This window comes from Cyprinus carpio, chromosome B7, assembly GCF_018340385.1.
Source record: "Cyprinus carpio isolate SPL01 chromosome B7, ASM1834038v1, whole genome shotgun sequence".
NCBI lineage: Eukaryota > Metazoa > Chordata > Actinopteri > Cypriniformes > Cyprinidae > Cyprinus > Cyprinus carpio.
The window spans coordinates 19,618,255-19,631,662 of NC_056603.1; the positions used below are offsets into that span (position 1 = coordinate 19,618,255).

At 38.8% G+C, this 13,408-nt stretch overlaps 1 protein-coding gene across 1 annotated transcript in view; it reads right to left on the reverse strand.

Moving 5' to 3' along the window:
- The window catches only part of LOC109092667 (mothers against decapentaplegic homolog 3-like), a 29,783-nt gene extending 16,637 nt beyond the window's left edge, over nucleotides 1-13,146 (reverse strand). Inside the window, exon 1 of the mRNA XM_042727757.1 lies at nucleotides 12,708-13,146. Coding sequence (XP_042583691.1) covers nucleotides 12,708-12,916 — 209 coding nt within the window. The 5' untranslated portion in view covers nucleotides 12,917-13,146. The remainder of the gene's footprint in view (nucleotides 1-12,707) is intronic.
- Nucleotides 13,147-13,408: the final 262 nt, after the last annotated feature.

Consider the following 13,408-nt stretch of genomic DNA (forward strand, 5'->3'; position numbering starts at 1 on the left):
GCAGATGAAGTAAAAGTGGCCCAATTTCCTGTTAATGTGGTGCTTTCGGTTACACGTCACATGCGATGTGAATGAGGTGAAGAAAGAGGAAGAGGAAGTCCAAAAAAATTTTATTTCACTGTGTGTGTGTGTTTAAGGGGGTTGTCTGTGCTCTAGTTTAACAACAGCTTCATCTGATATAGCCATATGAAAGCAACACACACACACACACACACACACACACAAATGTAGCAGGCAAAATAATGCAAATCCCAAAAGCTCTTTAAAGCATGTCTGTCAGACCCCCTCCCCTCCCCTTTTTACACCCACCGATCCCAGCCCAGACAGCGGCACGGGCCAGGCTGGTCTGCCCGAGGCCCTCTGTGGCTCTCCCAGCAGCTAAATATGCTTTTAATTTTTCATTGCAGCTCTTTCGCTTCACAGGCAGACTGCAAGAGGAAAAATAATTATGTAAAATCCAGATGCCCATGGAGAGAGTGTGTTTACAAAAAAAGAGAGAAAAAAACAGACCAAAAAAAGAAAAATATTACGCACTAAATTCTAAAGAATACACAAGAATATTTAGGCACAGACAATTCACTTTATGGTTGCGACACAAGCTCAAACGGGCCTCACACAGCAGAGCCATAAACACAGAGTCACTTCCTTCAGTTCACACATGCACACCCCACTAGTCAAAGACACATTAAGGCTAAAGGAGACGAGAGGGAGTGGAGGAAGAAGAGAGAACTCGAACAGAACAACAAAAACATTCCAGTACACATCGTTTTATCTGCTTCACTTTTTAACTGCAGGCAAATAAACTCAGACTTTTCTTTGGATGGCCCCATGTGGAAAGGAAAAAGGCATAATCATCTCAGAATAATGCAGTGAAGGCCTCGAGCAAGGGAGAACAATCGCACAGTGAACTTTTTATGTCTGAGGCGAGTTGTTCACCGATCCAAACAAAGAGGACTTTTGCAGACACAATCGAGCACACCATCATATATACGTATAACGCATTTTCACACTATCCTCATTCTTTACGCCTACGGTGCTTATCTCTACATTCAAGGGCTTTTGAATGACTAAAACATTTTCATGATGACTATCGTAACAGCCTTCTATAACGGTACATTCATGATTGAGATCAGCTCAAACACGCCGACGCAATGCATACCCTGCTCCGGTGTGATGAGTGAAAAATGGGGCCGTACAGTGGTCCAAACCTCTCAGAGCACTCTATTATATATGACTGCTACACTGTGCGCTTGAAATATGCAACAGCAGCCAAAGTGCTAAGAGAGAGATGGGCTGTGCACTAGGTCAGCAAAGCTCTTCAACCCTTTGAGGAATCCAGGCCACAGATAGCATTCATAACACACTATTAGTCCCTTATACACACTCCATAAAGCAGAGATAAGAAAAGAAATGCGAAAAAAGGTGTGAACTTTCCTTACCAGACCCCTCTAAAAGGGGTCATTCAATGCATTTCACATCATTTTGTTTTTGTTTTGCTGTACTGCAGTAAAAAACAGACCATGATGCATTTTCCATGACCTTCCTCTCTGTGATGCTTAGAATCAAATGGGTCTTTTTTTTTACTTGTGTCTTGAATACTTCTATGGCTGTATTTACTCAGTCAGTGTTTGATACTAATAACATGTCTGACTCTCCAAATGTCCTGTTCACACAGCAGCTTGTATACAGTATTTAAGCCACTACTGACCCTTTTTTCATTTTTGTGATAGTTGTAAATAACACTTTAACTTGTGTTTAGGAATAATATCTATCCCACTTCCTCCTTATGACTGCAATGTGACTAGGTGGGCCACAGTGTTGTAACCAAACTAAGTGTCATTGACATGTGACAATAACGGCCATGTGTTATGGCATTCAGTTTTCTGACATCAGAAATAAACGATTTTTGGATCAAAGTTCCGAAACTTGCTGTCTATAGTCTTCTTTCATAGTACACTGAACTCTTTTTATGACATACACTACTGTTTTTGAAAGATCTCCTATACGTACCAAGACTGCTTTTTTTTTTTATCATATATACTAGAAAAAAACTGCAATATTAGGGCTAGGTGATAAAACGTTAAAAATAATTCATACTAAATTTTCCCCTCGATGGATCGATAACACATGTTGGATAAATGTTCGATATAACGTTTGTGTGCCAAAAGTGAAACAAAAAAAGTGTTAAAGTATTAAAATGCTATAGCATTGGCGCATCTGTATTTATACTAAATGTAGGCCTATTTAGGCTGCTGTTTTTCATACAAATACCATAAAAACCATATAGTTTTATTTTACCATGGTAGTGAGGTGCTATGTGTGGTTTTACCTTCGGTTATCATGATCTAATTGTGTGATATGGCCAATGGTTAATTTTAATAAAAGTCGAAATTTTTACAGATGCTACTGTTTTTGTTAATGAACATAAATTTACATCTGCATCATGCCATCAGAGTCAGGGAACACAAACCTGTTTCATGAATTATATTAATTTTTCTAACAAGATATTTTGTTAAAGGGATAAAAATGAAAAAGGATTTACTTAACTTTATCCATGCATAATTTGATGTAGAAAAAATATTTTATTATTATAAATGTTTGAATATTACACCTCAGATTTGTGAAACGTTCAGCTGTTTTACAAGTGTTTGTCAAAAAAAAAAAAAACAATTAACTGTCTGGTTTCTAGAACTTTTACTCAGGAAAAGAAATCTGCCTTTAAAAGTGAAAGAAATAAAGATTTGACATCTTTTGTGCTAATTATCGATATTGACTGATATGATTTTTTAAAACTGTTTTCTGTTTTAACATATGCTGAAATGTAATTTATTTATTCCTGTGATGGCAAAGCTAAATTTTCAGCAGCCATTATTCCAGTCTTCAGCGTCACATGATCCTTCAGAAATCGTACTAATATGCTAATTTGGTGCTCAAGAAACATTTATAATTGTTATCTAATTGAATTGAAAACAGTTGTGCTGTTTATTATTTTTGTGGAAATACATTTTTAGGATTCTTTGATGAATAGAAAGTTTAAAAGAACAGCATGTATTAAATAAATCTGACTCTTACTCACACTTTTGATCAATTAAATGTGTCTGAAAAAAAATCATACTGAAACAGAACTTGAGAACGCTATTGTATATACACAAAAGTCTAATTTAGACAAAAAGAAATACGACAGGTTACTACAATTAGGATCATTTAAGAAACAGCAAAGTTTGCGATGAGATCAGTCCTTGGGCTCTGGCATTCATTAGATGCATCAGTCTGAAAATATTGTATCCACCGTCAGTTCTTCACTTTTCCATTACATTCCAGCATTCACCGGAGAGAGAGCCTGTTTGCTGCCGCGTGGGCAGACCTCATATAAAAAGGAAGCAGTGAATGACTATTGATTGAGCTACAGAGGGCAAATTAGGTCAGCAGCAAGGCGCATCCAACCAACAGAAACACAGACATGCGCGCACACACACACACACACACACACACACACACACACACACACACACACACACACACACACACACACACACACACACACACACACACACACACATACACATACACATACACATACACATACACATACACACACACACACACACACACACAGCCTGGAGGGCGGGTCTAACCCGCTCCCCCCATCCACATGCCGGCTGTCACTTGAGTAGAGAGAGGGGTGAGACTGGAACAGAGAGGGGGTGAGGAAGAGAAAGAGAGTAGAGGGGTGAGCTAGAGGGATGGAGGGTCTGACACAGGCTGAACCACACTGGGCAGATTTAATCTGGAGGGTAAAGCACAGACGCTGTGGGCTGCAGTGGGAAATTTCTGGATCAGCCCAAGCAGCCTTGACTTGACCATGACACTGACACTTCCACTGAGCATTATCACACTCAACTCAATGCATAACAGAAAGCAGAATCAGGTCTACTGATCTGGATCTTTTCATTCAACTTAACATGAACTTTCACAAAGTTTTGCTTAAACACACGATTTTAAACAGAGCAACAAAAATCCAAAGGCAAACTACAGCTAATATTACATGATGCATTTGTTTGGCACACAAGAAGACAAACATCCTTCCTAAGTAACTTTCAACTTTCGTTTCATTTAAATTTTTCATGCTGCGTTTGGTGTGAAAGGGCCTTTAGCGTGGATGTTTGTAAAGCTGAACTTGCATGCCTCTCTGTTTGAAATCAGTGAGTTTGACAAAACACGAACTCAGTGAACTGTGATACATGCAAATTTGATGCAGAGGCAGAGAAGGACAAAAGCAACTTCGACATCAGACCAGACTGTCTGTGGGACCATTTCACCCTGTGGAACATACCCCGACCCAGCCCCCACAGCCCTGCTTTATAAACACTTTAAGACCACTGCTATTCCCCCTTCCCCCAGTCTAAACCCAGACAGCACACAGCAGTACAACAGAGTTAATACTAAACGACACTGTGCAGTGCACTGATGACAGACACATACCTGATTGCACAGTTACTGCTCAAGATAAAAGCTAAACCAACTTATGCTTTTTATGTCTGAACATACAGTAATTCAACTGTGGATTGACTGGTCATAATATCTGTATTGGAATAACATCTGGAAGCTGATAATATAGAAAACCTGCCTGTAAAAATACTGCATTAAATGTCTGGGAGAAACCCAACTCAAATGGAAACTCTTATAGGCTAATATTTTTTTCTAATTCAAGTCAAGTATACCTGCTTATCCTTTATTTCGTTATGTGCGTGTGGGTAAAATATCACGTTTAACTTGTATTATTTTTTGAAAGGCTTTGGTTTTCCTCCCTCTGCTAAAGTCATTAAGGCCTTCCCTAAGTAAACAGAGCCCTGCAGGGGTCTCATGTGCAGGTGGTTGGATGTGGTTACGGGGGCCCGTTCTCAACAGGGGAGTAGGACTATAGCAGAAACACTACAACCATCAAACAAATGCAGCACGGGCCCAAATGAACACTCTAGTTAGTCACTTATCTAGCAATCACAAAATATTGCATATAGTTTAAATCACCATGTAAAATAATGTAAAAATGAGCTAATCAAATAACACAGATTCAGATGGCTTTCTGAAAAAAATGAACAGAACTCCATGTGTTTTTGTCACAGCGGCGCTTAAGTGAGACTGGCCAGTACATGATGCTGCTGTACGCAAAACAAAATAAAACATTTCTAGACATTTATCTATTGTTTTAACACTTAAAATCTTGTTTTACCCTTGTACATAAAACTAGAAGGAGGTGTAATGTACACCACAATGCCAAAGGCCTTTCTAACCTACACCTGAACCTCGGGTTCGGCAGCATTGAGTAGATTTCCACCTCCGAAGAAGGTGAAAGATGGAGCATTCTTCTTCCTCTTCTTAAAAAAAATAAATAAATAAAAAAAGAAGTGCAATATATTTAATTTGGCATGAAATGAAAATTCAGTATATCCATTTTCTAAACCAAAATTACTGTGTTATTGCTTTTATTGTGAACAACTAATGTGCATTTGTGTGCATGTTTAAATTATGTTGTTTTCCATCAAATAACTCTCTAAAAATCTTACAGTAAAAATGACAGACTGGCGATGTAAGCTGGACTTCTCTAATTTAGTTTACGTAAACTCCACCCCTTTCTAACAATCAACTGCAAGTTCGCATTCAGCTCTGCCTCCATTCAATCAACAACCGACAGACAGAACCAAGTCACATTATTTTTCAATAATCCATTTCACTCAGATGTACCTCACAACATGGAAGAAAATATTTGCCACTACATTAGTTTAACTGCAACATTAATATTCAAGGGGACAATGATATTTTCTTCCAGGCTTCACTTTCATGCAACTCTAAATGTTCATTTTAAAACTGAAGTAGCCTATACTTTGAGCTTTAGTAGTCATATACAGGATGACATATTTACCCCTGAACAAGTGTGTTTAACTTTTTCCCAGAATATAATGTAATGTAACGTAAAGAGTTACTAAAATTATGGTATCATCATATAGTGTCATATTGATAATTATCATAATAAGTTTCAAATCTTTCTTTCTTGCTTTTAAGTTTAAAGGCAGAATTTTGCTCCCAAGTGAAAGTTGTAGAAACCAGACTGTTAATTGTGGTTTTAAACTACTCTTAATGGTCAGAACATGACAAACAATTAATGTTTTTGAATAATATACACGTTTCCAGTCATTTTTCCTTTACAAAATAAATATCTTAAAAGAAAAAAAAATGTTTCTGGATGTACTAATGAGAGATATTGTTTCAAATCATGAAACATTTTTGTGTTGCCTGACTTTGATGATGCACAGTTTGCACAGCAGGCTGCAATATTAATAGTATAAAAAAAAAATTCTCTTAGAAATGCACATTTGACATAAGCTTGAGTTGCCAGTAGTAGCTTGAGTCAGGATGCAGATGTAAAAGTAGTCTAAATACATTTAGTTTAAATACACAAACACTATAGCTTAATCACAAAATACTGTAATATACTCTTTTAATACATGTCTACATAAATAATATAAAATCAATTTCTGCCACAATATCATGGTGTATCATTAGTGTCATTAGTGTTAGAGTAAATGATGGTAAATGATGGTGATTTTTACATCGTAAAGCCTTCTGACTGTATGGTTGCGCACATTGTTTCTGCTGAAATATTACCAAACGTTAGAATTAGTCACTTTGACAATATGCCAATGATAACAGTAAAGAGAAAAGAAAGATCCAACTGCATGTCGGCGCATGTGATTAACCGCTCATGTGTGACACGCACATATCACTAGGTGCCATTCACACAGAACATGTTTTTGTGTTGACATGGGCAGTGGAATAGGAAAAACATGCAAGAAGATGGGAGTGAACTTCTTTTAACTTGAGGGCCGTGTTTTAGAATGCCATTTCATGCATGAGACGCTGCATGAGATACAAGTGCAACAGTCAAACGCATCCATGTTTACAAAGAAAGACAATGGAAAAGCAGAGCAAGCGAATAAAACACTTGTAACTACTACTGTATGTCTGATATTTCATGTCTGCATCATAGTGCATTGTGCATCATTTATAGTTACTAACAATCTACTGGTGTTATACCTTCAGTCATTTTGAATTTGAATGACCTTGACTTTGAGATTTTTTTAAGCATTTTCCTTGTATTATTTCTGAACATATAGTATGTCTAAGAAAAGTTTGTATAAGACGTAAGTGTAGTTCATGCATCTTTCCTGCAAAGATATTTAACAAGTGATTTGTTTAATATTTACATCATGTTGACAACATGTGTGGTGCATATGGAATAGAATTTTCTTTAACTAGATGGTTAATAAAGAAAAAGCTAATTGAATCATGTTGTAAAACATTTTCAAGTTGACAAGTTAAAAATCGTTAAAAACAAAAAAACAATAGAAAAATAAAATCGATAATCGGTCAAAATTCTGGAAAAAAAATAATAATAATAAATCGAGATTTTAATTTTTCACCACACCACCCAGCCCTAATTGTGGTCCAAGCCTACACTGTGCCACTTCAGATAAAACACCTCAGTCTTAAAATTAGAGACCACAGCGATTTAGTTGGATCACTGTCAGTGCACATTCATGGCAGACTTTAAAGTAAGTCTCTCAAAACTCTCAGACAAACTTCAAAACATCCTGTGCAAAGTCCACACTGGCGCTCTTCTTAAAACACACACACACACACACATACACACACACACACACACAGAGTTCACGACTGAAGGACAGTTATTTTCTCACGGTGGTCAGAAGCAGTCTGAGGGACAGCAGTAGGGATAGTGAAGACAGACTAGCACAAACCAGTCTTGTTGTCTGCTGTACAGAGTGTCTATTATTCCAGCAGATATGGAGGCGGCTTTTCTAAACCTTCAACCCCGGCAGGAGCCACAAACCCAGAAGCGGCCCACGCCCTCCCCTGGGCAGACGGAGCATTCCTGAGGGCTGACTAACCCCGCCTCAAACAACACACACGGGAGACGTGTGTGTGTGTTGAGGCTAACACTCAAATACCTGCTCTCAATGCACAGACTTGCTTAGACACAACAACGGTGTGTGTACACATACAGTACACAACGAGTGCACTCACTTCCAGAACATAGAAACGCACAAACACATACTGTGTAGTGTACACAAACTCACAGACAACAAACTGTGTCACTAATCTTCACCACAACCACAGTCAGACTTGGCACACTCGGCTTTCTCCATCACTTGGGTGCTACAGCCATCATAACACCCTCAGGGAATCCACAAACACCTACAGACACGCCATCATTCATTCAGGTCACAAATATGAACACAACTTTAACACAGACAGCATTACATTTTACACTAAATAGGCAACCGCATCCAGTAGGCCTAAACAGTTGATTAACTGTCCAACAACCAACTGACTGATTACTGGTGTTGAATGGCATATGTAGATTTTTACTTACATACACAACAGTTCAAATGTTTGGGGTCCATAAGATTTTTTGATTAGTTTAATGCATCCTTGCTGAAAAAAAGTATACATTTCTCTAAGCAATCGTACATAATTTTTACTTTTATATTTTTAGCAGCTAAAGTAGGGGTAGATTACAATGGTCGGACTAGTTGGTTGTGGACCATCTATTAGAGAGCTAGATTCTATATGTCTATTTTTAGATTATAGCCGCTGTGTATATCAACGCATTGTGTTAGTTATTTGCATGGTATAAACTTTTATGCAAGTTTTGTATTTTACATCCATTTATATTTATGTAAATGCATTTTATCCAAAGTGCCTTACCCTGCGTTTAAGGTATAAAATTTATCAGTTCATGCATTCCCTTGAAATCATGGGTTAGGGTTAACCCTAACCCTACCCCTACCCTAACCCCTCCACAAGATTGCGTAAAAAAAAAAAAAAAAACAGTCCAGTTTTTAAAAAGAGTGTCTGGTCTCCAGCATACTGTCACATTCAGTTGCACTCTGCACATTCAGGATCAGGTGAACCCCAAACCAGACTAATAGCCCTTTAGGGCAAGTCTTTCAGTCAACCCACAAACTAATCAATACTAAAAATATGTAGTTTTACACACCCCTACCATGAATCATCACTATTAATCTGCACGTTGCCCCAGGGCAGTCCTTGTAATAAGAGTACAGCAAGTTACTTTAGATAAAAGTGTTAAAAGACCATGACAGGTCTAAGGCCAATGGTGCTCACATATTGTCTTCACTGTTAGTTTCAGCCATCACTTCAAAGAGTTGTGAAATTCTGTCACACTGTCTTTCACTCTCTTTCCATCAGCTGCCACACAATAACTCTGAATCATCAGACAGATTCACTTCCCTCAGATGCGCGGCGCTTTGAAGGAATTAACCCGGCCGAAACAAAATAACCCTCGGCACATCAATTACAAGCCAATGACATCCAATCTCCATGTTTTATCAAAAGCGCTTTTGAATCACTGTATACTCTATAGAGTTTCAGGATGCCAGACTTAAAGCCAGACATCTCTTCAAGGTGCAGACACTTTCAGTTTCAAATGCCAACAATAAACTCCATCGCTACGGCAAGGCACATATAATTTCTTAGCTGATAGGCAACTTGTTTGAGAAATCGGCTGAATGCGCCTACACAATGGACCACAGGTTTTATTCACAGTTCAGATGCCTTTGAAGTCATTGTGCGTGGAGTGCAAAAGCAAACAAAGACTGCAGGGTTGAGATATAGTAGGCATCCCAGAACACAGACACACTGCGGAGCAGACATCCTCTCAGGAAGTCTATGTGGAGACTCCGATAGGGCTTCGACAGGTGTATGGCAGGCAAAGGAAGTGTGACCATGGTATAATTATGTTTTCCGTATCCTGTCTTGGACAATTTCAATCTGTCTTCCATCTCCTCTTTCCGCTGTTTCTTTTGAACTCAGTGTCCTCTTCCACTCTTTTCTATCTCTTTATCGCTCTTTCTCTGGATCTCCAGCAGGCCGGGACAGGCTTCCAGCGTGAGCTGCATGTGAGGGCAAAACAGGATTGTGAGGCCTGAAGCGAGTTGAGGGTGTCTGAGGAATCTGGATCCTCCAACAGGGTGAGGCAGAGTGTTGTGAAGGCTACCATCTACAGATCTGGCCAAGAATAGAGTCTTGGACTGGACGCTGTGCTGATTCAGGTTACACTACTCTAACAAGGAAAAAACCTGAAGTATAAGCCAAAACTGTTTTGATGCACAAAACCAGTCAGTCTGAGTTAACCTGGAACACACATCCCAATAGTTGAAGTCTTCATTTGTTACAGTTTCTGTCACCACCGAGCTCTACCAGAGAAGCACCAGTGGGTCACACCACAAAGCCACAGGCTCAAACTCCCTCTCCCACCGGGGTGACTCAGCCTGATCTCTGGCTGGGAGCCCTGCTTTCACTGAGCTTTCTGCTGTTTGGAAACAACAACCAATACAACAGTGCTGTAACACCACACAATTATGCAAACTTCAAATTTGGAAAGGAAATCTCTAAGGGACTCTATTTATGTCCATTTAATATGTCTATAAATGTAAATGTTGAATATAAGGTTACATAGTGCTTTGTTGTGTCTTCTAGTTTTTAATTAAATTCTGTTAGGCAACCCAATTTAGTAAATATATTATATTTAGTCAAGCAAGCAACCCAAATGTGTCAAGGCAATGGCATATAGCTCATGAATAAACTCTCCTGTGAGGTTTACCAGCATAGTAATCCTGTAGCATCTTGTTCCATCTCAGACAGCTACATGTGATTATAAAGCTGAAGACTGCAGATAGGTGAGATTTTGTGGCCTTTACAGTATATAAAATGAGATCTGTCTTTATCGTCTGTAAACTATAAAGAAAATAACTATGAAGTGAAATTGTTGATCTACACAAACATGAGTTTTTCGATGGAAATACAGTCAAAGGTTGCTTTACAAACATTCGTTATTCATCAGTTTGACTGACTTGGTGGTAAATTCCCATCATGCTCTAGTTATTTTCCATCAAATCTTGCATTGCTTAATGTGATATTGATAACACAAAAAGATTTTCTGTGAATAGCTCTTTTAAGTCTTTCCAACCACTCTTACTTTTTATTCTAATCTTATAAAGTGAAAAAGACAAAAGACAATGCGATCTGGTGACCTGATTTAAAAACCAACATCCCATGAATTATTTCACCTTCTCACACACGTGTGTGTCTCTCTCAGTCCACGAAGAGGAAGCTTTCTTCTCTTTTTCTCACTTCTAAATTCTCTATTTGCATCTTTTACAGATGGAATTCTAAAAGGGATGTGTAATACAACAGTTTATTATTTTTACTTTACCAGACTGACAAAATCATTTGGAAATTTTCATCTGTGTTTTCAAGATTTGCTAAATAATGTAAAATGTGTGGTTTAAGTATATGCTGGAGACAATATGTAGGGACCTTGTTACCTACTGACCAATATAATGACAATATACACCACTGTTCTAAAGTTTGCGGTTAGAAATTTACAAATGTTTTAAAATGTTTTCTTTTTAAATGCATGTAATTTAATCATGTGATGGCAGATTTTAATTTTCAGCAGTCATTGCTCCAGTCGTCAGTGTCACATGCTCAATTCAGAAATCATTCTAATATGCTGATTTGGTGCTCAAGAAACATTTCTTATTGTGATCAATGTTGAAAAGTTGCTTATTATGTTTTGGAAACAGTGATACATTATTTCAGAATCCTTTAAAGAACAGAGATGTCAAAAGAACAACCTTTATTTAAAATAGGGCCTATCACTTTTTGTAACATTATAAATATGCCACTTTGGCTCAAATGCAAATGCATTATTATCAAATGCAATTTAAGAAATGACCTTCATCTGCTATTCTAACCCTACGCCAGAAAGTCATTCTAGAAGAAAACATCTTACAGAAACAAAAAGCATAATTTACAACAACACTTCAGAGACCTCTATAAACGAGCTCTGGATTTGCACGTTTGAATACATCAGTAAACAGGATGACAGAAGAACCAGTGCCTATGCCGCATTTCTCTGTACTGGAGTGCTGAGACTGAAGATCTGATGAGAGTAAGGGCTTGTAGGCAACCCTCATGTGGCTCGAAGGGGCAAGACCTGTGAGCAGTTGGCCAGCATCGTACTGTGACATAACAAGATTAACCAGTCACTGCAAAACTGAGAGGAAAAAACAACTTCAGACAACAACCTCCATCCCATATCCACCTATGCACGCACACTCATGAGGAATAACAGACCTGAACGTCCTGCGCCAAATATACTCCGCCATCCACAACATAAGCACAGAATTCATAACACAGCGTTTAGCCCAGATACAGCAGCTCCACCGCTGCCCAGATTAAGGTCGGGTTATATAACCTCATCACAACCCAAACGACAACCCCAGGCAAGGCAAATGTGGGTTTATGAAAGCACAATAGAGTATGAAGTTATAACAAATCAACAGGAGTGACGGAATTTGATCATATAAAGAGATGGAGATGTTGTTTCTGATCTAACGTTATGTAGGAAACACAAGAGTTGGTTACAAAACAGAAGGGGCTTTGCTTCAGTCTTCAACTTAGTTTACTGTGTGTTCTTCCAAGGTGTTTTAGCTTCACTTTAAGACTATGCGGACTCGTTCTGCTAAAATCACGACAGTAAAACAGCCCACTTCACCACAAGCCGATGTTTCCGAGTCGATGATGTTTTTAAATGCACTCACCGTGGTATGGTGATACACTTGGTGTTGACATTCTGAGTTGTGATGGCTTTCTCGAGCTCGTCCAGCTGTCCCGTCTTCTTCAGCTTCTTCACCAGACTCTTGACTGCTTTTTTGTTTTCGCACCATTTCTCCTCCTGTCCGTTCTGCTCTCCCTTCTTCCAGCCCAGCAACCTCTTCACGATCGGCGGAGTGAACGGCAAAATTGACATGTTGAATTCAGTTCGTCGTTCCTCTATTGCGCAGTCTCTCGCGCAAGTCGGTGAGAAAGTCGGGATACTTTTTTTTCTCTTCAGCGCGATCCGAAGGCGGTAAATCAAAATAAACCGCTCGATAGTAAAATTGAGAAAAGTGAGAAGCACTTGAGACGTGACCGAGACACGGTCTCAAGTTCAGCGCTCCGCTCCGCTCCGTCTCTCTCTCTCTCTCGAGATCGTCAAACATAGTGCGCGCCACACACCACTACCATCCATATCACTCCGCGGGGGAAAATAGTTCCCATCATCCCGTCTGGACAAACTGGAGAACACATTCTGCAAGAAAAAAGCAGATGTGTTTAAATAAATTATGCAGTACCTCATATGTCTGTAATATAGCGTATGTGCTGTCGCTGTTTAAAAAGTGAGGTTTACTCAAGTATAATGTCATCCGCTTTGAAGTGTGATGCGGCTCTCTGTGACGTTTTGCGTTTGCTTTTAAAGGTA